The sequence below is a fragment of the Dendrobates tinctorius genome, unplaced genomic scaffold, assembly GCF_039654945.1.
Source record: "Dendrobates tinctorius isolate UK_male_01 unplaced genomic scaffold, ASM3965494v1 ptg000054l, whole genome shotgun sequence".
In the NCBI taxonomy this organism is placed as follows: domain Eukaryota; kingdom Metazoa; phylum Chordata; class Amphibia; order Anura; family Dendrobatidae; genus Dendrobates; species Dendrobates tinctorius.
Window position 1 is genome coordinate 16,434,839 of NW_027361722.1, and position 27,330 is coordinate 16,462,168.

The window sequence follows — 27,330 nt, forward strand, 5'->3', positions numbered from 1 at the left end:
GAATCCACCATTCACAATAGGTGATATCACAGCTCACCTCCTCCTCCTTCTGCACAATGACTGATAACACCTCTATATACAGTAGATAACACAGGATCCACCATTCACAATAGATGATGTAACAGCTCACCTCCTCCCCTCCTGTACAATGACTGATAACACCTCTATATACAGTAGATTACACAGGATCCAACATTCACAATAGGTAATATTATTATTATTATTATTATTATTATTATTATTTATATAGCACCATTGATTCCATGGTGCTGTACATGAGAAGGGGTTACATACAAATTACAGATATCACTTACAGTAAACAAACTAACAATCAGAGACTGATACAGAGTGGAGAGAGGACCCTGCCCTTTCGGGCTTACATGCTACAGGATGGTGGGGAAGGCGACAGTAGGTTGGTGGGTTGCAGCAGTTCCGGTGTTGGTTGAGGTGATATTACCGGTAGTGGTGAGAGAGATGTGATATCACAGCTCACCTTCTGCTCCTCCTGTACAATGACTTAGAACACATCTACAGCTCTAGCAAAACTTAAGAGACCACTGCACAGTTTTATAAAAATCAGCTTTTCTACATGTCTGACAGCCATTCCATTCCAGTGTCAGTTGAATTCCAACCAGAGTACACCTCATTCTAATTAATGTGCTTCTGATTAGGTGATCACCTGAACCAAATCTTATTTAACGAAGGAAAGTATAATAAACCCTGCTGTGGTGTTCACAATCCTCTCGGCAATAGGACAAGCTGGATGGCAAAACAAGTGCTGGTAATATCCCAAAAGTAATAGGAATGAGAAAATAACTTATAACCATGCCAATTGAGTTGAAAAGAAAAGTCTTGAGTGAGGAAAAGACGGGCTCAATTCTGGCTTTACTAGCAGAGGTATACAGTGAGCGTCATGTTGTTTCCATCATTAAAATCTCTAAGATGGCAATCCATTACAACAAGGTCAAGCAGCAGACATTGGGGACAACAAAGCTACAGACCGGCAGAGGGCGAAAACAACTCTCCACTGTCTGGGATGACCATCATATTATTCAAATGTCACTCAGCAACTGCAGGATGACATCAAGTGACCTACAAAAGGAATGCAAAATGGCAGCTGGGGTGAAGTGCACGGCAAGAACAGTCCGTAACAGGCTCCTAGAGGCAGGGCTCAAGTCATGTAAAGCTAGAAAAAAAGCCTTTCATCAATGAGAAGCAAAGGAGAGCCAGGCTGAAGTTTGCCAAAGACCTTATGGACTGGACCATAGAGGACTGGAGTAAGGGAATCTTCTCTGATGAGTCTAATTTTCAGCTCTGCCCAACACCTGGTCATCTAATGGTTAGACGGAGACCTGGAGAGGCTTACAAGCCACAGTGTCCTGCACCCACTGTGAAATTTGGTGGAGGATCGGTGATGATCTGGGAATTCTTCAGCAAGGCTGGAATTGAGCAGGTTATTCTTCATGAAGGACGTATGAATCAAGCCACATACAAGGTTATCCTGGAAAAACAGCTGATTCCTTCTGCTCAGGCAATGTTCCCCAACTCAGAGGACTGATTTTTCCAGCAGGACAATGCGCCGTGCCACACAGCTAGGTCAATCAATGTGTGGATGAAGGAGCACCACATCAGATCCCTGTCATGGCCGCCCGATCTCCAGACCTGAACCCAATTGAGAACCTCTGGAATGTAATCAGGAGGAAGATGGATAGTCACAAGCCATCAAACAAAGAAGAACTGCTGACATGTGTGTACCAGGAGAGGCATAAGGTCACCCAAAAGCAGTGTGACAGACTGGTGGAAAGCAGCCAAGACGCACGAAAGCTGGGATTAACAATCATGGGTGTTCCACAGATTACTGATATCTGAACTCTTCCTGAGGTAAAACATTAGCATTGTTGTTTCTAAATGATTATGAACTTGTTTTCTTAGCATTATTTGAGGTCTGCAAGCACTGCTTTTTTTTGTTCTTTTGACCATTTCTCATTTTCTGAAAATAAATACAAAATTTAGTGCTTTGAAATTCGGAGACATGTTGTCAGTAGTTTATAGAATAAAAGAGCAATTTACATTTTACTCAAAAATATAAAGAGAAAAATCAGAAAAGCTGAACATTTTGCAGTGGTCTCTTAATTTTTGCCAGAGCTGTATATACAGTAGATAACACAATTCACAATAGGTGATGTCACAGCTCACCTCCTCCTCCTGTACAATGACTGATAACACCTCTATATACAGTAGATAACACAGGATCAACTATTCACAATGATATCACAGCTCACCTCCTCCTCCTGTACAATGACTGATAGCACCTCTATATACAGTAGATAACACAGGACCCACCATTCACAATAGGTGATGTCACAGCTCACCTCCTCCTGTACAATGACTGATAACACCTCTATATACAGTAGATAACACAAGATCAACTATTCACAATGATATCACAGCTCACCTCCTCCTGTACAAAGACTGATAACACCTCTATATACAGTAGATAACACAGGATCCACCATTCACAATGATATCACAGCTCACCTCCTCCTGTACAAAGACTGATAACACCTCTATATACAGTAGATAACACAGGATCCACCATTCACAATAGGTGATGTCACAGCTCACCTCCTCCTGTACAAAGACTGATAACACCTCTATATACAGTAGATAACACAGGATCCACCATTCACAATGATATCACAGCTCACCTCCTCCTGTACAAAGACTGATAACACCTCTATATACAGTAGATAACACAGGATCCACCATTCACAATAGGTGATGTCACAGCTCACCTCCTCCTGTACAATGACTGATAACACCTCTATATACAGTAGATAACACAAGATCAACTATTCACAATGATATCACAGCTCACCTCCTCCTGTACAAAGACTGATAACACCTCTATATACAGTAGATAACACAGGATCCACCATTCACAATAGGTGATGTCACAGCTCACCTCCTCCTGTACAAAGACTGACAACACATCTATATACAGTAGATAACACAGGATCCACTATTCACAATGATATCACAGCTCACCTCCTCCTTTCCCCTTTATAATGACATTTATACACACTCATTAGAAGCTTCATACATAATATAGGGCTAACCTATAAAGAGGTTTTCCATCTCTAATCCCAATTTCCATTCAAGCTGTTTTTCGTGTCCGCCAAAATTTTTTCTTTTGGAGACTCCCTGTGATGCCTTTGCTATAAAGCGGCGCTATCTTGTGCCGGTGTCATTGAATAACTGAGGAGTGGAGTGGGAGGATTACAGTGGGATGAGAGGAGAAAATACTGGCTTAAGATCCAGCATCGGGAATTATGGAATTTAGGCAAATGTCTTTTAAAATTGACACAGCAAGAAGCGTATTCGATATCATCAGAATGCAAAAAAGAAAGGAGCAAAAGAGTAAAAAAAATGAATGCCATTTGGGCAACTTTTTTTTTTTAAATACTAATTTTAAATAATTATTTTTATGCTTAAAAATCACTTTATGGGAAGGTGACAAATAACCGGATCTGGAAAAGAAGCGATGGGTTTCTTAACTTCCTAACATGACTTTCTTACTTGTAGATGTGGTGACGGTGAGAAGAGGCGATCCTGCTGTTCTGCAGTGTGAGGTTGATCCCGGAGACACATTACGATCAGTTACATGGAGGCTTCATCTATGTAATTCTTCCTGTGTAATATCATATAAAATAGAGGAGGAAGGTAATAAGACGTCATACAGCTCCTGCAGCCCAAGGATGAGAAGTGACCATTTATCACTGACGATCAATAACACTGAGATATCTGATGAAGGGACGTACGCTTGCCAAGTGGTAAATGATTTTGCCAAAATTACCCAATACCTTTTACTGCAAGTGTTAGGTGAGTTAGACCTGGTGTGATTTCTTATACTATTTTTCCTTTTATAGGATCATTCCTGTACACCTCAGAGAATACATCTGACCCGATGTGTAAATAATATTCTATAACAATTCTTGTCCATGAATACTTCTCACTGTCATGAAAATAATGTGTGTATTCTTTAGTAATGATGGGCGAACCCAAACGGTGAAGTTCGGGGTCTGTACTGGATACCTAGTGTCTTCTTCAGGACAAGTGCTACTGTTCAGTTTTGGCAGCACAAACAAAGCTTGTCAAGTATTAGCATGGCTGTGATTAGCTGGCGCAGTATGTAATAAAATAAATAATAAAAAAAGATGTGGGATATTTTTGATAACAAGCAGAGGTAAAGCTGACAACTGTGGGCTGCAGCCCGCAACTGTCAGCTTTATCTCGGCTGGCTACCAAAATTAGAGGTGTCCCCATGCCGTTTTTTTAATTATTTAAATAAATAATTTAAAAAAAGTCGGGGGACACCGAGAGCTGGTATTCTCAGGCTGGGAAGGGGCCATGGATGTTGACCCTCCCTAGCCTAAAATTGCGTCCCACATATGCCCCAAAAAAGGCGCATCCGTAAGATACGGCAATTCTGGCACATTGTCCGGTTCTTCCCACTTGATCTGGTGCGTTGGCAAGTGGGGTAATAGTTTTGGGGTTGATGTCAGCTGTTTTTTGTCCGCTGACACCAAGTCCAGGGGTTAGTAATAGAGAGGTGTCTATCAGACACCTCCATTACTAACCTCATAATCAAAAGTAAGAAAGACACACAGAAAAAAGTTTGTTTCATTGAACAAAACCCTCCCCCACAACAAACCTCTGTGACAACACAGCATGCAATCTTAATTATCCAGATGTAAATTCAGTAATCCAGGAGGCATAGACTGTTATCTACATGTTGACTTTTGAATTCTTGCGTTAATTCTTCAGTTGGTCAAGATCAAGAACCATACACTGTTGTCATATGAGTCTTAAACATTGATTTTTTATATATTCGAATGGCTGATGTTTGCCTCTTATATCGGCCCCTACAGCTTATTGTCTGCTGTCTTTGCAAGACAATGATGCAGGGTCATTGAACCACGGATGTTTGAATGAGCAGATGGGTAATTTTGCACCATCTTGGATATTTTGCTGGGACTGTTCTATGTGTTATCTGCCTGTTTTATGGTTCAATATAGTATTGCCACACTGTTTTACCCTCACCCTATGTTGCTGAGCAGTACTGATGAGCGAGTATACTCGTTGCTCGGGTTTTCCAGAGCATGCTTGGGTGTCCTTCGAGTATTTAGGCATGCTCGGACATTTAATTTCTGTCGACGCAGCTGCAAGATTTGTGGCTGCTGGACAGCCTGAATACATGTGGGGATTCTCTAACAAACAGGCATTGCTCACATGTATTCAGGCTGTCCATCAGCCCCAAATCATGCAGCTGCATCGACGCAAACTAAATCTCCGAGCACGCCAAAACACCCGGAGGGCACCTGAGCATGCTCGGGAAAACCCAAGCAATGAGTATACTCGCTCATCACTACTACTCAGCAACGTAGAGTGAGGGTAAAACAGTGTGGCAATACTTTATTGAACCATAAAACAGGCAAATAACACATAGAACAGCCCCAGCAAAGTATCCAAGATGGTGCAAAATTACAGAGTCTCACCCTTCCGCTGATTCAAACATCCGTGGTTAAATGATGTTGAATCTGAACCTCGATCCCATTCAAATGAATGGGAGGCTCGAATATCGGGCGTTTCCCAGTCTGTCACCTGTGTTACAGCACAAGAAACACAGGCTCTGATTGGTGGTAAGTTCATTACTACTGGTCAGAACGCTGCAGTTCCTATGCTGTCACACAAATGACGAGGTGTGAGCCATCAGCTGGGGCCAGCAGTAAAAGGTGCTGGCTGAGAGTCTGATGAGAGCACTACTTTCATCATCCTACACCTGGTTTCGCTGATAGCAGCGAGAGTGGGTGTTCGATGATGGGAGTATTCACCTACCGGTACCTGCGCACTAAAATAAAAAAAAAAATTACCTGCTGTCCATTTGATTTTTGACCACCAGTGCAGGCAGCTGCCCAGAAAAGGCCCATCTATTAGATGTGCCAATTCTGGCGCTTTTCCCGACTCTTCCCACTTGCCCTGCAGCCGTGGCAAGTGGGGATAATATTTGTGGGGTTGATGTCACCTTTGTATTGTCAGATGACATCAAGCCCATGGCTTAGTAATGGAGAGGCATCTATAATACACCTATCCATTACTAATCCTATAGTTAAATGGTAAATAAACACACAGCCAGAATAAAGTCTTTTATTTGAAATAAAACCAAACACACTTTTACTTTTTATTTAAAATAACAAACCCAGTCATACTCACCTAACACCTCTTCCACTGAAGTCCTCGTCTCCTGAAAAAAACAACACTATCACCTGTCTGTCGTTCTGTCCCACAGCGTTATGAATACTCCCATCAGCCACCACCTGCTCTCGCTGTTATTAGCGGCAGCAGGTGTCAGCTGATGGGAGCAGTAGTCCCACCTGATTACATCAGTGACCAGAGGTAAACTTTATACTTTCAATAACCCGGACTCTCTGACGGGCGGTGATGATTTTACCGCCGATCAGAAGCGGTGTTTGCCACGTTGTCATCCACATGACACCATGGCTAACACTGAATGTTTGGGCCCCCCATTTAAGTGAATGTGGTTCGGGTTCAGGTCCGGGTATTTTTCTGGTACCCGAACTGGAAATGTCCAGCCCAACACGCTGGACCCGAACATCCAGGTGTCCGCCCATCTCTACTTAGCATGACCCAGTTTCCATAGGACAGCAAAACAATCACTCTCTGAGAGAAGGAATTGTGACAACTCCTTTAGTCAATATATTCTTGCAAATAGAGTTAGATAAAAAGCAACGCTCACCACTGGCATCTCCATAAATTGTATGGACCCAGGAGGAGCATGTACAAGGCGAAACAGCTGTTGCTTGTTCACTCTGTCTCACTGTTTATTCGATGACCTAAGAAATTTACAATTTATGGAAACGGCAGAGGATAAGAGCAGCTTTATAACCATCTCTATTTTTAAGACTTACATCTGTAGGTTCACCAGCTAAGCACCATTCTGTCTGACCGCCAACTCTGAAAATATTGATTCACTGGTGAGCTCCTTTGTGAAACAACTGTATGTAACGCAATGCCAGCATTTTCTCCTGACTACAGTTTACTATACCCAAAGGACATAATTTCCATTAGTATAAGTAAGGGTATGTACACACATCACATTTTTTGCTGCATTTTTTTCATGTTTTTGATGCCCAAAATGCAACACTTTGCAGTCCCTGTAATACTGTAGATAAGCCCCCGATGTAACCTGAAAGATAAGAAAAATGAGTTATATTATACTCACCCAGGGGCGCTCTAGGTTCGGTCCAGGTCCGATGGGTGTCACGGTCTGGTCCGGCGCCTCCCATCTTGTAGCGATGACGTCCTCTTCTTTCCTTCCTGTTGTGGCTCCTGCGCAGACGCACTGCTCTGTCCTGTTGAGGGCAGAGCAGAATACTGTAGTGTGCAGGCGCTAGACCTCTCCCGGCGCCTGCGCACAACCGGGCAGAGGAGTATGCGCCTGCGCAGGAGCCACGACAGGAAGGAAAGAAGAGGACAGCAGCCATCATATGAAGATGGGAGGTGCCGGAACACCCATTGGACTGGACCGTTCTCCCGGTGAGTATAATCTAAAGGGCTCTTTACACATAGCGATATCGATAGCAATATCGCTAAAGCGTCACCGATTTTGTGACGCAGCAGCGATATCACTAGCGATATCGCTACATGTAATACTCACCTCTGACCGGCTCCCCGGCTGGTTATCGCTGATCGCGCGAGATCGGCCTGGTCCATTTCTTGTCGTCGGCTTCCTGCTGGCACCGATGAGCGAGCCATGGACGCAGGCGGAAGATGGTCACCCTCGCTGCGTCTGACGGTAAGTATCGACCGCCGACCGCTGCTGCATCGCTAGTGAGATCTGCCTGTGTGGCAGCTCACTAGCGACCATTTAGCGATGCACCAGCGATCCTGACCGGGTCGTATCATGGTCGGGATCGCTGGTGCATCGCTAAATGTAACGAGGCCTTAACTCCTGTTTCTTATCTTTCAGGTTAAATCGGGGGGGCTTGTCTACAGCATTACAGAATGCTGTAGATAAGCCCCTGATGTCGGTGCCGGCAGCTCATAGTCAAAAAAAGGGGTGACAGATTCCCTTTAACCTTGTCGTAGTGGGGTGAAAAATTTCCTCAAATTCTGTTATATGTGCCTCAAAAATATTCTCTGCTTCCATATGTTTTCCCAGAGCAAACATGATGTCAGACCAGACATAACAATAAATTCCAACCCCTGACTAGACATTAAAGTAAATCCAGACAGTTAATCAGTCTGATGTAGCTATCTCTCCTGCTTCACGGCTGCAATCCTCTTCATTCCTAGTTGGTGACATAGATTTCAGCCTTGACTGATAGGCATCAGGACTAGTGATGTGTCGCTCGTGAACGAACCGACTCTTTCATGTGACCGACGGGAGTCGGCTCACCACTAGGAGCTGAGCCAATTTTTTTTTTTTTCCCCTGCTGTTTGTGTAGCTTCTTCCTGCCTGGCTGGGAGGAGCTGAGGAGGAGACTTAGAGCAGTGTGCACGAGTGGGGAGTGACTGGCAAGGCTTTGACTTGCGACTGGGCTCCTCCCACATGACACATAGCTGTACTGTGATTGGCAGCTCAGTGCAGTGAGTGCACACACATGAGCTACAGGAAAGATGTAGATCTTTGTACCATTGTTAGCCAGTAGATAGAAAAATATTCCGAATTGAGAGTCCTCAGTGGTTGATACCTTTTAATGGCTAACTGAAAAGATGGTAACACATTGCAGCTTTCCAGACTACTCAGGTCTCTTCATCAGGCTAGACTGATACAAAATCTGAAGTCACATATTTATGCACAATACAGCACAGAAAAAATGCAATAGATAAGACAAGTGACGTGAAGCAGAACAGTCAATATGGGAGAGGGAGAAACATAAATATAAACATTGGACCACTATATAGATAAGGAGTCTGGATGTTTTATGGTCCTCTGATTGGGGTCTAGTTCTGTGTTGTGATGCCCCCACACGGTTTTAAAAGGAAATTCCTTAATTGATGTAAAAAGACATAAATCCATGCGACACATTCATTCCAGCACTGAGAGTGTCAAAGGTCGTCATAAATTTGTACTCCCATATTGATAGTTCTGCTTCACGTCACTTGTCTTATCTATTGCATTTTTTCTGTGCTGTGTTGTGTATAAATATGTGATTCTTCAGGTTTTGTATTAGTCAATGCCTGAAGAAGAGACCTGAGTAGTCTGGAAAGCTGCAATGTGTCACCATCTTTTCAGTTAGCCATTAAAAGGTATCAACCACTGAGGACTCTCAATTCTGAATATTTTTCACACATGAGCTGTGATAGATCACAATGTGCGGTCAGACAGACTGTCACTGACATAACAGTGGATGTCCTGCTGCTGCAGGATGAGCAGAGGCGCTGAGCTCAGGCACTGACAGCCATCTTATCCCTCTCATTAAGTTCTGTAGTTCCTGCTGCTCTACAGTGGGAAAGTAATAATATAAATCTGAGGCAGAGAAACTCTGTGGACAGAGCCAGGGTATATCTATAATATAACGGGCTAAGCGTCACTCTGTCCGAAGCCTATAAAGACTGCGCAAGTGCGACGCACCTACGCAGTCTGGCTCCACACAGAGTGACGCACCCCCCAGGAGATCGCGGTATGCGTAAGCACTGAACGCATACCGTGATCTCCAACACAACACCTTAGGCCTGTTTCACACATCCATTTTTTCCCTTCAGTCAAAATCCGCCAAAAAAGGGTCGGATCTGTTTTTTTCCCCCATAGACTTACATTATTGGCGGATCTTGACTGACGGTCGTCCGTCCCACCCGTTTTTTTACGGATCCGCCAAGATTTTAGCGGCTCCCGGGCGGATGAAATGGACCTTACAACTTTTTTGCTTTAACGGTCCGCTAATTTCAGCATTAACCCATAAATGCCGCTCCGGGAGCAGATAAAATCTCTCTCTCTCATCACGCTCCAACTCACCCGTCCCTCCCACGATATCCCTCTCCCAATCCCGCTCCACCTCCCGCGATATCCCGATCGCGCTCCACCTCCTGCATTATCCCGATCGCGCCCCACCTCCTGAGATATCCCGATCACGCTCCACCTCCTGCGATATCCCGATCGCGCCCCACCTCCTGCGATATCCCGATCGCGCTCCATCTCCCGCGATATCCCTCTCCCGATCGCGATACTCCAGCTCCCGCGATATCCCGATCGCGCTCCACCTTCCGCGATATCCCTCTCCCGATCGCGCTCCACCTTCCGCGATATCCCTCTCCCGATCGCGCTCCACCTTACGTGATCTACATGCAATTCGCGACCGCCGCAGTCACTTTAAATTTGGCCGCATCGCTTCTCCCACGGATCCTTCATCCTACGTGCTCCGCTGACATCCGTCCGTCACGGATTAGCTGGTTTCAACCTTTGGCGGATTTCAACTGACCGCCGGTGACGGAGGTATGAAACAGGCCTTACCGATTGAGTGTTGCCGCGGGGTCTTGCGTCTGGCGGTGATGACAGGAGAGGGAGGGTTGTTGGGCCGGAATCGGCGCATGTGCAGTCTGCGCTTTCCGGCGCCATTTTGTGGAAGACACACTGCAGTGTGTCTTCAAGAAAATGGCGCCAGAAAGAGAGGAATGTGCAGGCGCCAATTCCGGCCCAACAACCCGCTCTCTCCTCACATCATGGCACAAAAGATTACCGATCGGGTATTCACCGTGAAGTCAGTAGAGGGCTGGTTGTGGCACCATGCATACCTGGATAGGGGGGGTTAGAGGACCATGCATACCAGGATTGGGGGGTGAGGGGTAGCATGCATACCAGGATAGGGGGGTGAGAGGAAAATGCATACCAGGATAGGGGGTGAGGAGACCATGCATACCAGGATAGGGGGTGAGGAGACCATGCATACCAGGATAGGGGGGTGAGAGGACCATGCACACCAGGATAGGGGGTGAGGAGACCATGCATACCAGGATAGGGGGTGAAGAGACCATGCATACCAGGATAGGGGGGTGAGAGGACCATGCATACCAGGATAGGGGGTGAGGAGACCATGCATACCAGGAAAGGGGGGTGAGGGGACCATGCATTCCAGGATAGGGGGTGAGGGGACCATGCATACCAGGAAAGGGGGGTGAGGGGACCATGCATACCAGGAAAGGGGGGTGAGGGGACCTTGCATACCACAAAAGGGAGGTGAGGGGACCATGCATACCAGGATAGGGGGGTGAGAGGACCATGCATACCAGGATTGGGGGGGTGAGAGGACCATGCATACCAGGATAGGGGGGTGAGAGGACCATGCATACCAGGATAGGGGGGTGAGAGGACCATGCATACCTGGATTAGGGGTGAGAGGACCATGCATACCAGGATTGGGGGGGGTGAGGGGACATATATACCAGAATAGGGATATGAGGGCCATGCATACCATTATAGGGATGACGGGGCCATGCATACCAGGATTGGGAGATGAGGGGTACCATGCATACCGGAATTGGTAGGTAAGGGGTGCTATGTATACAAGGATTGGGGATCAGGGGACTATACATCCTACGATAGGGATGAGGGGGGACCATGCATACCAGGTTAAGGGGGGTGAGAGGACCATGCATACCAGGATTGGGGGGTGAGGGGAACATGCATATCAGGATTGGGGGATGAGGGGGCGATGCATACCAGAATTGGTAGGTACGGGGTGCCATGTATGTCGGGGCGTAACTAGAACTGATTGGGCCCCATAGCAGACTTTTAAATGGGGTCCCCTTCAAGACACACCCCCTTCAAGACGCACCCTCTTACCGATAATGCATACTAGAGTCAATTGTTACCAAACACCACTGCAGAAAAGACTGGGCTGGCGCTGAAGAAAAACAATAAAATCCGAGGGCGAGGCAAGAAATCAGGCTGGCTGAGTGGCTGGCATTAACTAAGCTGAGACAGTGAGGGCTGCCTGCCTTCCTCCGCGCAAACCGACCTCCAGGAACTACATTTCCCAGAGGTCCATGCGGCAGGCAGCTCTGCAGAGAGCTAACAGACAGCGAGGGCTTGGAAGGGGCGGGACTGAACTAGTCTGAAGCAATACACTGGCTGCAGGCAGGGAGGCGGGCCCAATATGTGCTTTGCTCCGCACAGCAGGCACAGAAATGCAGCGTAGGCAGCAAAATCATTCATAAATAGTGTACATTTTTTTCCGCCGGGGACCCGGATCCCCTACACTACACACAACGGGCCGGCAGGCCCCCAAGTCAGCGTTGGCCACAGCACCCGCCGGAGCGCCGCTGACGCAGTAATGTACCTAATTGCCAGGGGCTGGCTGGCACATTTTAGCCTGGGGGGCAGGCACACAGCAGTGGCCCATGAGTAGCGGCCCATCGTTAAAAAGTTGTCCGATCTTAAGCTACAAGTCTAAAGCCACTATATGTGAATCCTCACATCATGTGCGCTGTGAGGATTCTCTGGTGCTGGCGGTGGGAGCGGGCACTTATGTGATCAAGTATGTGATGTGTATATTCCCGGCCATATTACAACTAGACTGTTTCTGGCCTTGCTCAATACAGCTGTAATAAGTGGGGCCGAGCAAGGCTAGTTGTCATGTATGCAAATCACATACCTGCAGTCACACGCTGCCGAATCATGACAGCACTGCGAGCAATGTGAGGATTCACGAGTCTGCAGTCACAGACTGACTTGTAACTTAAATCTGGACAACCCCTTTAACATGTTTACCTCCGGCTGCTTCATAGGCTATATGCCTACTACTGTACTGACTGAGAGCTGTTCAAAGAAAAACCAGAAAGTACTGGGATCAGCTCAGATGAGCGTTTCTATTGATCAGACAAATCACATATTATGCTCATGTATTATTAATTTTAAACTGGATATACATTTTCAGAAATGTAGTAAAGCAAAGTATGCTATGCTTCTCATCATTACCTAGGATTTTTTTTCCAATGCTCTATACTGGTCACACCTGGACCTGCCTACAGAATCTCAGATATCACATATGGAACCATATAAGTTTCAGATTTAACAAAGCCATGAAGCACATTATGGTTTGCTACATGTGTACATGATCAGAACCAGTAGTAGAATGAAGTGACAGAACCATCAGTATATACATGCAGCACCAGAACCACCGACAAGTAGATAAATGTAGCACCAGAACCCCCATCAGTAGATGAATGCAGGGTCATAACCACCACCAGTAGATGAATGCAGGGACACAGCCACCATCAGTAGATGAATGCAGGGTCATAACCCCCATCAGTAGATGAATGCAGGGACACAGCCACCATCAGTAGATGAATGCAGGGACACAGCCACCATCAGTAGATGAATGCAGGGACACAGCCACCATCAGTAGATAAATGCAGGGACACAGCCACCATCAGTAGATGAATGCAGGGACACAGCCACCATCAGTAGATGAATGCAGGGACACAGCCACCATCAGTAGATGAATGCAGGGTCATAACCACCATCAGTAGATGAATGCAGGGACACAGCCACCATCAGTAGATGAATGCAGGGTCATAACCACCATCAGTAGATGAATGCAGGGACACAGCCACCATCAGTAGATGAATGCAGGGACACAGCCACCATCAGTAGATGAATGCAGGGTCATAACCAACATCAGTAGATGAATGCAGGGTCATAACCAACATCAGTAGAATCATAGAATCGTAGAGTTGGAAGGGACCTCCTGGGCCATCTGGTCCAACCCCCTGCTCAAAGCAGGATTCGCTAAATCATCCCAGTCAGATGTCTGTCCAGCCTCTGTTTGAAGACTTCCATTGAAGGAGAACTCACCACTTCTCGTGGCAGCCTGTTCCACTCATTGATCACTCTGTCAAAAAGTTTTTTCTAATATCTAATCTGTGTCTCCTCCCATTCAGTTTCATCCCATTGCTTCTAGTCTTTCCTTGTGCAAATGAGAATAAAGTTGATCCTTCTACAATGTGACAGCCCTTTAGATATTTGTAGACAGCTATTAAGTCTCCTCTCAGTCTTCTCTTTTGCAAACTAAACATTCCCAAATCCTGCAACCTTTCCTCATAAGACAGGGTTTGCAGACCGGTCACCATTCTGGTCGCTCTTTTCTGAACTTGCTTCAGTTTGTTGATGTCTTTTTTAAAATGTGGTGCCCAAAACTGGACACAATATTCCAGATGAGGTCTGACCAAAGAGGAGTAGAGGGAAATAATGACTTCACGTGATCTAGACTGTATGCTTCTGTTAATACATCCTAGAATTGCATTTGCCTTTTTTGCTGCTGCATCACACTGTTGACTCATATTCAGTCTGTGATCTATTAGTATACCCAAGTCTTTTTCACATGTGCTGTCACTTAGCCCTATTCCTCCCATTCTATATATGCTTTTTTCATTTTTATTGCCCAGATGTAGTACTTTGCATTTCTCCCTGTTAAAAACCATTCTGTTAGTTGCTGCCCACTTCTCCAGTTTCTTTAAATCTTTTTGAATCCTCTCTCTCTCTTCTCTAGTATTAGCTATCCCTCCTAGCTTTGTGTCATCAGCAAATTTAATCAGTTTACCCTCAATTCCTTCATCTAAATCGTTGATAAAGATGTTGAACAATACAGGGCCCAGGACAGAGCCCTGTGGTACCCCACTTGAGACATTCTTCCAACTGGATGTGCAGCCATTTACGACCACTCTTTGGGTCCGATCACTAAGCCAGTTATGAATCCACCTAACAGTTGCCTTGTCCATTCCATACTTAGTCATTTTTTCAATAAGGATTGTATGAGATACTTTGTCAAATGCTTTGCTAAAGTCAAGATATACTATATCTACAGCATTTCCTTGATCCACCCAATCAGTGATACCGTCATAGAAGGAAATTAAGTTAGTCTGACATGACTTATTAGTTATAAACCCATGCTGACGCTGTTTAATCACTTCATTCTTATCCAGGTATTGACATACATGTTGTTTAATAATTTGTTCAAAGATCTTTCCTGGTATAGAAGTCAGACTCACTGGCCTATAGTTGCCTGGGTCCACCTTCTTCCCCTTTTTGAAGATAGGAACAACATTTGCTCTTCTCCAGTCTTCTGGGACTTCTCCTGTTCTCCAAGAATTTTCAAAGATTATGGAGAGGGGTTCAAAAATTTCTTCTATCTCCTTCAGTACTCTGGGGTGTAATTCATCTGGACCTGGAGACTTGAATTCATTTAGGTTAGCTAAGTGTTTCCTCACTATCTTTCTGTTTATAGATATCCTGGATTCTTCTATTCCCTTAATAGGACAGTGAATAACAGTTGATGTTACATTTCCTTTCTGAGAGAAAACAGATGCAAAATAGGAATTTAAAAGTTCAGCCTTCTCAACATCCTGTCTTACCATTTCATCATTTTCATCCTGTAAAAATCCTATAGCATCTTTGACTTTTCTTTTACTTTTGACATATCCCCAAAATCCTTTATTATTGCTGTTGACATCTCTTGCAAGCCTCAATTCATTTTCAGCTTTAGATAATCTGATTTGTGCCCTGCAGGTTCTGCAGACAGATTATATTCTTCTTTAGATATGCCTCCCTCTTTCCATTTTATAAACATTTCTTTCTTCCTTTTTAGCATGTGCTTAAGTTCTGTGTTCATCCATCCTGGTTTCCTTAAATGCTTCCTATTCTTCCCTCTTTTCGGAATTGTTAACAACTGTGCTTTGAGAATTTCATTTTTCAAGATTTCCCATCCTTCCTGGACATTTTTGTCTTTAAGGATATCCAGCCATTGGATCCCTCCAATTCTCTTTCTGAATCCCTTAAAATCTGCCTTTCTGAAATCTAACCTTGACGTCTGAGTCTTCACAGGTCTTCCGCCTCTAGTTATCCAAAATTCTAAAATAGCATGGTCGCTACCTCCTAGGGTCCCAGCCACTTTTACCTCCTCAACCATTTCCTCCCTGTTTATAAGGATTAGATCCAAGGTAGCAGTTCCCCTTGTTTTCTCCCTTACCTTTTGGAAGATAAAGTTGTCAGCAAGAGAGGATAAGAATTTCCTTGACCTGTTAGTTTTGCCTGAGAGAGATTCTCAACAAATGTCTGGATAGTTGAAATCTCCCATGACAACTATGTCATATTTTTTGGAGAACTTGGCCATTTGATGCATAAAGACTTCATCCATATCTTCAGCTTGCACAGGCGGCCTGTAGTAAATGCCTACAATGGTGTCCTTTCCATTGTTCTGTCCTTGTATTCTTACCCAAACAGTTTCCACAGAACTCCCAGTCTCTGAAGCTTCAATCTCTGTGCAGATATACGCGTTTCTAACATACAATGCGACACCCCCTCCTCGTTTATCAAGTCTGTTTCTTGCAAATAAGTTGTATCCTTCTAGTCTTGTATTCCAATCATGTGTATTGTCCCACCAAGTTTCAGTGATTCCAATGACATCATATTTCTTTTCCTGTGTTAGTAGTTCCAATTCTCCTTGTTTGTTGCCCATGCTTTGTGCATTAGTATAGATGAATGCAGGGTCAGAACCACCATCAGTAGATGAATGCAGGGTCATAACCACCATCAGTAGATGAATGCAGGGCCAGAACCACCATCAGTAGATGAATGCAGGGCCAGAACCACCATCAGTAGATGAATGCAGGGCCAGAACCACCATCAGTAGATGAATGCAGGGCCAGAACCACCATCAGTAGATGAATGCAGGGCCAGAACCACCATCAGTAGATGAATGCAGGGCCAGAACCACCATCAGTAGATGAATGCAGGGCCAGAACCACCATCAGTAGATGAATGCAGGGCCAGAACCACCATCAGTGGATGAATGCAGGGCCAGAACCACCATCAGTAGATGAATGCAGGGCCAGAACCACCATCAGTAGATGAATGCAGGGTCATAACCACCATCAGTAGATGAATGCAGGGCCAGAACCACCATCAGTAGATGAATGCAGGGCCAGAACCACCATCAGTAGATGAATGCAGGGCCAGAACCACCATCAGTAGATGAATGCAGGGCCAGAACCACCATCAGTAGATGAATGCAGGGCCAGAACCACCATCAGTAGATGAATGCAGGGCCAGAACCACCATCAGTAGATGAATGCAGGGCCAGAACCACCATCAGTAGATGAATGCAGGGCCAGAACCACCATCAGTAGATGAATGCAGGGCCAGAACCACCATCAGTAGATGAATGCAGGGCCAGAACCACCATCAGTAGATGAATGCAGGGCCAGAACCACCATCAGTAGATGAATGCAACGACAGAACCACCATCAGTAGATGAATGCAACGACAGAACCACCATCAGTAGATGAATGCAGGGCCAGAACCACCATCAGTAGATGAATGCAGGGCCAAAACCACCATCAGTAGATGAATGCAGGGCCAAAACCACCATCAGTAGATGAATGCAGGGACACAGCCACCATCAGTAGATGAATGCAACGACAAAACCACCGTCAGTAGATGAATGCAGCAACAGGACCACCATCAGTAGATGAATGCAGCACCACGCTTATTACAGTGGTCAATTTCAGTGTTAGATCAGCCCCATGATACACTTGTATGACATGAACATGTAGCTCCCAGTATGTCCTTAACGATGGTAAGAAGATACTGGGAGTTGTTGCTACCTTTATCATCAGACAGCGGACAATACAGGAACCTCACTACTTATGAGATGTAGTCAGTATTAGAGATATCACTGAATTGGCACCCTTACACCAGATACAAATCCAACCAATTACCGAAATTGCAAAAATCACTGACTGTGGTGGAAAAATAATAAAACTTTTAATAAATTGTTAATAAACAATATATCAAATCATCCACCGTGCTTGTGTGCAGTCTGTCCAATCAACCCCTATCACAAGAGGGGGTCATAAAGGACACTAATAATATAATTATATAACATTGTATTCATGGACTCCAAGACACCCTTTAATGAGGGAAACTCTCACTAGGCATCCTTTTTTAAGGGAAGTGTTTAACAATTGTTGCATTTATGGATATACTATATATGGATATACCATTGCATCATTCCCAATCATTAATAGCCAATTTTACACTCCAATATCTGTAGACTAAAGTGCTAATGCTATTGCACATTGTCCCCAATAGAATAACGGAATCTCCCTAATACAGTGTCATCCGTTGACTACACAAAGGCTCCTTTGCCCAATTGAAATAGATGCCAGCCAGTGACCGAATGATTTATCTCACTCAGTCCGTAGATGTCACCTCTCACATGCACATGCTCTCCCTTTATTCACATGGGAGTAACATTAATATAATCTGCCAGTATACTGAGCCATAAACTTAAGGCTCTAGCACATCCCGGCAATTTTGCCTCATCCCCGTACTCATAATGGGATTAATATGTCCACAATGTGCCTGAGATGGTAAGCTGTGATATTAAGCTCTGTCACATCTCAGCAATGTTGTCTCAACGCGTTTCGCCCTACACTATCATATTAGGGTACATCAGGAGGCTTCGCCCTTTTGCTGTGCGCTTATGATTTTACAACGGCGCAAAATACTCCTGGCCACAATGAGAGCCGCGTGCGGCGGCATGGACGCCGAGCTTTTATAAACAACGTGCGTGGCTCTCATCGTGGCCAGGGGTATTTTGCGCCGTTGTAAAATCATTATACTGCCAACAAAGTATAAATATCTACCATGTTGTAATAATTGCCCTTCAATGTGCTTCCTACAGAAAAAATCCCCCTAGACTGTCTCTCTCCATAATATCGCTCCCACACCACCCTTCTCCATAATATACCCCCACACATGCCGCCCCTCCCCATGATAAATGTCCTTCTCCATAATATCCTGCCTACACCACCCATCTCCATAATATCCCCTTCGCTGACTCTCCCTATAATATACCCCATACACCACCCCTCTCCAAAACATACCTCTCCATCCCATAATATCCCACCTACACCGTCCCTCTCCAAAATGTTTATCTCCATAATGTCCCCCACATACTGCCCCTAGTCTCTATAATGTCCTCCCTCCACACTGCCCGTCTGAACACACACACACATACACACTCACTTACACATACTCATACACACACACACACTCACTTACACACACACACACTTACTCATACACACACTCATATACACAGTCACACAAACACACACACCACACTTACACACACACACTTTCATACACATGGACTAACACCATGGATTCATGCCCTGTACCTTATGCACAGCAAATGACAGTTCTCCAATCTTCAGCAGCTCAGCTCTGAGTCCGGCTCCTCATTGGAGCGCTGCTGCTCACCAATCTTCCCGCCGGCCGCCTTGTCCCCGCCTCTTCTGCTCTGTGTCGCCAGCAGCAGTGTGAGGAGGTCGCAGCATGATGGCCTCATCACTCTGCTGCACGCTAGGCCGTGGAGCAGCAACAACGGCGATGCTCTGCCACCCGGCCCAGCCCGCACTGTTAATTGCACTACCGGGTAGCGCCGATCGGAGCCGGGGACCCGGGCCCCTATATGGGCCGGGCCCCAAAGCAACCGCTTCGGCTGCTACCCCGGTAGTTACGCCACTGCATGTATGGTGCAGATATCAGAGTTACTCTGTAAGAACCTGGAACATGTCTCCAAGGATTTACTTATAAGGGTATCTGCACATGTTGTGGATTGCTGTGTGGAATTTTCTCTGTGGAATCTGCATCTCTTGGCAGAATCCGCAGGTCTAAATCCGTGTGGTTTTTATGCAGATTTATTGTGGATTTAGTGCGGATTTGGCCTGTGTTTTTACACCTGCGGATACCTATAATGGAATAGGTGTAAAATCGCTGCGGAATCCGCACAAAGTATTGACATGCTGCAGAAAATAAACTGCTGCGTTTCCGCTTGGATTTTTCCGCAGCATGTACACAGCGTTTTTTTTCCCCCATAGAATAGCATTGTACTGTAAATCACTTGTGGATCCGCAGCAAATCCGCAACGTGTGCACATAGCCTTAGAATAGTCATTGCTGGCAGATGTCACAGCAGTGACTAATGTAGAGCACATGGACAAATATCAGATATTAGAGGATAACACAAATCAGCAATACGGACAGGAGTGAGGGCCTTATCCCAGGAGCTTACACTCTGAGAAAATGGCTAAAAAGCCTTCACTAGACCCCTGTACAGCTGTATAATGAGGCCCAGGCTTTATAGTTAAGAGTCTGGAGTGATAAAAGTGGGGAAAGTAGCACTTTTTGCAAGAAGAGCCGCTTTTTGAGCCAAAAAGGAGAGGAGCCGAGTGAGCCAGATCACCAAAAAGAGCCGGACTGCCCATCACTAATAAGGACATTGTGTGTAGCAGCACCCAGAAGCAAAGACGTATGTTACTAGACAGAAGATGAAAAGCCAGGCAGCCATGCTGTTCATTATGTAGAATAAGGCTGAGTTCACACGTTGCATTTTTTTCGCGTTTCCGCGGCGGTTTTAACCGCGCGATTTTGCCGCGAAAAATAAGCATCCCATGCATTCCTATGGGATTCCGCAATGCTGTGGTTTTTACCGCGGCGGAATCGCTTCGCTGTAAAAACCACAGCATGCTCATTAATTTTGCGGAATCGCGGCGCTCCCGCACCCATAGGAATGCATTGTTCTGCTTACTTCCCGCATGTGGCTGTGCACACCATGCGGAAAGTAAGCAGAACATTTGCGGATGGTACCCACGGTCCGGAGGAGAGGAGACTGTCCTCCGGGCTTTGGGTACCATATCCCTGTAAAAAATAGAATTTAAAATAAAAAATATTGTTATTCTCACCTTCCGACGTCCCACGTAGCCTTCCCGCCTCTCTCAACGCTCTCGTTCACAGTAATCCTTTGCGAAAATGCCCGCGATGGCGTCCGTTCTTGCGGGATCGCGAAGTCTCGCGGTCATCGCGAATTACCATGAGACGTCGCGATCCCGCGAGAACGAACGTCATCGCGGGCATTTTCGCAAAGGATTACTGGGAACGGCTGCGCAGGACGCCGGAAGGTAAGAATAACACCATTTTTTATTTTTTTTTACATTTTATCTTTTACTACTGATGCTGCATAGGCGGCATCAGTAGTAAAAAGTTGGTCACACTTGTCAAACACTATGTTTGACGAGTGTGACCAACCTGTCAATCAGTTCTCCAAGCGATGCTACAGATCGCTTGGAAAACGCTAGCATTTTGCAAGCTAATTACGCTTGCAAAATGCTAGTTTTTCCGTGGGAAAATTGCGGGAATTTAAAATGCGATTTTGCCGCGGAATGGAATTCCGGAATTCTAGCGGTAATTTCCGCGAGAGTTCCGGTACGTGTGAACTTAGCCTAATGGTGAGGTGGACCACACAATACTAACTAATAATATTAATGCAGAAAAAGATCAGCCAGAGCAATGAAGATGGTAGAGACTGGATGGCAGCTCAACTAATGGAGGCTGATCAGGGCCATAGGGAAGATAAAGATTCAGTAGAAAGTGAGATTGTGTAGTTGTAGCAGGGTTCAGTATGTCAGGTCGTAGAGACCAGCATTATGGTACTAGTGCAGTGGCGTAGCTACTGTTTGTGGCGCCCGGGGCGGTCGAAAAATTTGCCGCCCCTTTGGTCGTTGATAATCCAGAAGCATCAGAGATCTAATTTTTAGTCTGCTATTAACTTTGCTGTTATTATTTCTACATTTCTAGACTTTCATCTTCTTGCAGTTCTCTATATATATGTATGTATTAGCTTGATGATGCTGGATGAAGACCTAATGGCTTTTTTAATAATAATTTTTAATAATGTGACAGAAAAAAAACAGAAAGTACAAATTATTTTCGAAACTTGGGTAAAACAGGCCAAAACAGGTGACAGGTGCACTTTAAAGCAGATCCGCTTTAAAATGCATGTAAAAAAACAACCTGTGAAGTTACCCTTAGGATAAGTGCACACGACCGTTTGATCTCCATCCAAGAAAAACGGTCCAATTATGCCAATCAGCCTATGATCAGAGTTTGATCAGCGTGGGATCCGATTTTCTCAGATGTGGAGAGAAAAAAAGAAAAGACTCTCCACCTCCTCCATCTAGTCAGTCCATGAAAATCAAACCGTACTCGGATGCCATTTGTATGTGGTCCAATGTTTTCCACGGGCCCATAGATTTGAATGGACGATTTTGATCAGACACACAGATCAAAATTGGATATGTGCACAGTCTCATAGAATAACATGTTACCAGTACTATGCGTCAAAACGAAGGACAGCACTCGTCCATTTTAGGCTATGTGCACACGCTGCAGTTTTTGCTGCGGTTCCGCTGCGGTTTTGGCCCTGCAGAACCGCAGCAGTTCCGCAGACCTGGTACTTTACCATGTTAGCCTATGGGTTTTCAAAACCGCAGTGCTCACGCTGCGGTTTTTTCCGCAGCATGTCAATTATTTCTGCGGATTCTGCTGCGGTTTCACACCTTTAACATAGCAGAGGTGTGAAACCGCAGGCTAATCCGCAGCAAAACCGCAGGTCACTTTACCTGCGGTTCCGCGGGAAAAAACCCGCAGGTGAATCTGCAGTGTGTGCACATAGCCTTAAACGGTTGTGTGCACGAGACCTAAAAGTGATTTTTGATATGGATATTGGAGTGGAATCATTAAATAATAAACTATGAGTTATTCCCATATCAATCTTTCATGGCTGGGTTATGAATAAGGCTCGGTCCACACTATGTCTTTGCTCACTGTCGGCGGTATACACTACGGAAATTATGTGTCCGACAGTGCGCACTGTCAAGATGGATGCCGGGGCATCCCTCCACCATTGTAAACAAATGTATATCACATAGCATGTTTCTTTGCAGTAGTCCTCTGGATAGAAAAACACACTTGGAGGCTGTGTGCACACGCTGCGGTTTTTGCTGCGGTGTACAGTACCATTATTCCCTATGGGAATAAAAAACCGCAGTGCAGACGGTGCAGATTTTTCCGCGTGGTTTTGAAACCGCAGAAAGAATTGACATGTCAATTCTTTCTGCGGATTCCGCTGCGGTTTGCCATCTCCTCCATTGTGGAGATGAAAAACCGCAGGGCAGAACCGCAGGCCAGTCCGCAGGTAAAACCGCAGGTCTTTTGACCTGCAGATTTACCTGCGGATTTTACAAAATCTGCACGGCCAAATCCGCAGAGCATTCTGCAGCGTGTGCACGTACCCTGATGCTCTTTCCTATACAGTTAAACGGTATCCAGCCGCATACTGGCCAGACAGAGGCTGAAAGAACACACTTTCAGCCATCGCCTGGTGAACAGACGCCTGTGGCAACGTTACAGTATACGTTGGGAAAAGCTTGTGATGTATACTGTGGGATAGACGTACGGAGAGAATGTGCACTACCTAGCCTAACTCCATCTGGGTGCCAGCCACAGGGCAAGGAGCTCCAGACACAGCCAAGAGGTACACTTTTTTTCCCCATAACATCCATAGAAATGAATGGGAGTGAAGGAAACAGCACAGTGACAAGCCGCTCTGGATGCTTCCATAGGTCCCGCTTCCATAGGTCCCACTCCCATCTCCACAGGTGGGCAACTGGATGAGCTATTTCCATTCCAGCCATGAAAGGTAGAGATGAGAATGGAAATAACTCCAAAGGGATGGAAGTTCACAGAGGGCAGAAATGCTGCCATTTGCAAAAGCTCATCGTGTGTTGCGGAAATTGATAAGTGTTGAGGATTTTGAGGTTGGCAGCATGTCAGGTTCTGTGGTGGATTTTTCACCTTTCCGTGTAGCAGGATTGAATTCTGAGGTAAATCTGAATCAAAATCCACATGAAAGTATAAGGCCATATGTGTTTTGGTCAGTATTTTACCTCATTAATAATTGTAAGCCCAAACCAGGAGTGGACCGTCAGCGGAAAAATATAATAGAAACCCGTCACCAATTCTGCATTTATCACCCACTCCTGGCTTTGGCTTAAAAATACTGAGGTAAAATATGACCAAATACTCAATGTGTGAACATAGTCTAACACATGCAGGTTTTGATATGGATTTCCAGCCTTGTCTTAGGCCATGTTCACATGTTCAGTATTTGGTCAGTATTTTACCTCAGCATCTGTAAGCCAAAACCAGGAGTGGTGATAAATACAGGAGTGGCGACGGGTGTCTATTACACCTTTCCTCTGATTGTTCCACTCCTGGTTTTGGCTTATAATTTATTGAGGTAAAAAACTGACCAAATACTGATGGTGTGAACGTGGCCTTACTACAACTCACTTATGCCCTAGAGAGATCCAGGTAACATTCAGGCGCCTTTCATTTTATGGAAAAATATTACAAATACTCAACCATTGATGCTCCCTGCTAAGAAGACCTGGAAAACCCGAATACACCAATATAATCCTGAATGTTGAGCTGAAAACACCAAACATTGCTAAATATAAGTCGCCTTAAGACAAATGTAACCTTTTCCTAGCTGTCTGACGCGATTCCTGAAAGGGATCTGCAACTTTTTTCCTCACAAAGTCCTCTGCATGGACTTGGACTAGATGGTCCAGCAGTGAGGGAGTTAACAGCAGCACTGTGTGTCCATTGAAGAAAAATAAAACCCTAAGGCTACTTTCACTCAGTTTTTTGCCGTCAGGCAGGATCCGGCTATTTTTAGAAAAAACGGATCCGGCATAAATTTTGGAGAACTGTAGAAACGGATCCGGTTTTCTGCCGGATCCGTCTAGCAGGTTATATCTGTTTCCTGGGGGCTGGCCAATTGGATCTGAGCATGCGTAGACTTAAAAAAACGGATCCGGTGGCTGGATCCGTCTTTTTCTGGATCCGGCGCATTCCGGCGCCCATAGACTTTCATTGTGGCAAAAAGCCGGAAGCGTCGGATCCGGCGCTTCCGGCTTTTTCGCCGGAGACAAAAAACGTTACAGTAGCCGTTTTTTCCAGACGCCGGAATGAGACAAGTAGCCGGATCCGGCAAAAAACGGATGAAACGCATGGCCATCCGACGCGATCCGGCGCTAATGCAAGTCAATGGGGAAAAACTGGATCCGCCGGATCCAGTTTTGCAAAAAAAAGCCGGATCGCGCCTGACGGCAAAAAACTGATGTGTGAAAGAGGCCTAAGCGTTGTTGGCGGGAATGAGGGAGCTGACTGAGGGGACCGGCCTGTGGGAGAGAGAAAAGCCGCCCGACCGGGGCGGGAATTCCGCCTGCGTCATGTGACGGACGGGCCCCCTGAGCAAGGCGCGCTCCACGGTCAGCACTATGGCGTAGTGCAGGCATGTGCACAGTGCAGCAGGGAAGCTCTGCCACAGAGGCGCCCACGTCAGGGGGCACAGCGCCGTGTATACGTACACGCCATACTGCAGCGGTTCTGCAGGACACATGCTTGTGCTGCCGAGTAAAGAAATACCTCACACGCCATAGTACATTCCTGAGAGGACACCGTCCCAGTTTAGGTTGATTGATTGCACTGGGTGTGATAGCCGCGCTGCTGGGACAGATGCTGCAAGTTGCCTCCGCCCCAGTCCCGCCCCCACCTGGACAGCGCCGGCAGCAGCAGTGTGGTGTGTGCGGTCGGCGTAGTGATGGGAAGTTCGGCTCTTTTTGGTGAACCGGCTCATTCGGCTCCGTTCACCATAAAGAGCCGGCTCTTTTCTTAAATAGAAATCCGTTTACCACAGTCATCATTCTCGGTCTCTCCTGTACAGTGAGGCCTCATTATACCCCTGTATAAGGATCTAGTGACGCAGTGTAGACTGTTATTCAGCATTGCTGTCTCCTCAGATTGTCAGCTCTTGTGATCTGGCCCCTGCTCCTCGCTCCGGTCTCTCCTGTACAGTGAGGTCTCATTATACCCCTGTATAAGGATCTAGTGACGCAGTGTAGACTGTTATTCAGCATTGCTGTCTCCTCAGATTGTCAGCTCTTGTGATCAGGCCCCTGCTCCTCGCTCCGGTCTCTACTGTACAGTGAGGCCTCATTATACCCCTGTATAAGGATCTAGTGACGCAGTGTAGACTGTTATTCAGCATTGCTGTCTCCTCAGATTGTCAGCTCTTGTGATCAGGCCCCTGCTCCTCGCTCCGGTCTCTCCTGTACAGTGAGGTCTCATTATACCCCTGTATAAGGATCTAGTGACGCAGTGTAGACTGTTATTCAGCATTGCTGTCTCCTCAGATTGTCAGCTCTTGTGATCTGGCCCCTGCTCCTCGCTCCGGTCTCTCCTGTACAGTGAGGCCTCATTATACCCCTGTATAAGGATCTAGTGACACAGTGTAGACTGTTATTCAGCATTGCTGTCTCCTCAGATTGTCAGCTCTTGTGATCTGGCCCCTGCTCCTCGCTCCGGTCTCTCCTGTACAGTGAGGCCTCATTATACCCCTGTATAAGGATCTAGTGACGCAGTGTAGACTGTTATTCAGCATTGCTGTCTCCTCAGATTGTCAGCTCTTGTGATCTGGCCCCTGCTCCTCGCTCCGGTCTCTCCTGTACAGTGAGGCCTCATTATACCCCTGTATAAGGATCTAGTGACGCTGTGAAGACTGTTATTCAGCATTGCTGTCTCCTCAGATTGTCAGCTCTTGTGATCTGGCCCCTGCTCCTCGCTCCGGTCTCTCCTGTAGAGTGAGGCCTCATTATACCCCTGTATAAGGATCTAGTGACGCAGTGTAGACTGTTATTCAGCATTGCTGTCTCCTCAGATTGTCAGCTCTTGTGATCAGGCCCCTGCTCCTCGCTCCGGTCTCTACTGTACAGTGAGGCCTCATTATACCCCTGTATAAGGATCTAGTGACGCAGTGTAGACTGTTATTCAGCATTGCTGTCTCCTCAGATTGTCAGCTCTTGTGATCAGGCCCCTGCTCCTCGCTCCGGTCTCTCCTGTACAGTGAGGTCTCATTATACCCCTGTATAAGGATCTAGTGACGCAGTGTAGACTGTTATTCAGCATTGCTGTCTCCTCAGATTGTCAGCTCTTGTGATCTGGCCCCTGCTCCTCGCTCCGGTCTCTCCTGTACAGTGAGGCCTCATTATACCCCTGTATAAGGATCTAGTGACGCAGTGTAGACTGTTATTCAGCATTGCTGTCTCCTCAGATTGTCAGCTCTTGTGATCTGGCCCCTGCTCCTCGCTCCGGTCTCTCCTGTACAGTGAGGCCTCATTATACCCCTGTATAAGGATCTAGTGACGCAGTGTAGACTGTTATTCAGCATTGCTGTCTCCTCAGATTGTCAGCTCTTGTGATCAGGCCTCTGCTCCTCGCTCCGGTCTCTCTTGTACAGTGAGGCCTCATTATACCCCTGTATAAGGATCTAGTGACACAGTG

The 27,330-nt window shown here is 45.9% G+C and overlaps 1 protein-coding gene and 1 long non-coding RNA gene across 3 annotated transcripts in view; one reads left to right on the forward strand and one right to left on the reverse strand.

Annotated features, from left to right (window-relative positions):
- LOC141091521 (uncharacterized) overlaps positions 1 to 25,535 on the reverse strand; it is a 69,029-nt gene extending 43,494 nt beyond the window's left edge. The window contains exons 1-2 of one of the 2 annotated variants that reach the window (XR_012232535.1): positions 25,359 to 25,535; positions 3,580 to 3,691 (exon numbers count right to left, since the gene is read on the reverse strand). This is a non-coding gene — a long non-coding RNA (uncharacterized lncRNA). The remainder of the gene's footprint in view (positions 1 to 3,579; positions 3,692 to 25,358) is intronic. The other variant, XR_012232534.1, reaches the window with a different exon arrangement.
- The window catches only part of LOC141091518 (cell surface glycoprotein CD200 receptor 1-like), a 72,301-nt gene that overhangs the window by 2,502 nt on the left and 42,469 nt on the right, over positions 1 to 27,330 (forward strand). Inside the window, exon 2 of the mRNA XM_073577152.1 lies at positions 3,586 to 3,882. Within this exon, the coding sequence (XP_073433253.1) occupies positions 3,586 to 3,882 (297 nt within the window). The remainder of the gene's footprint in view (positions 1 to 3,585; positions 3,883 to 27,330) is intronic.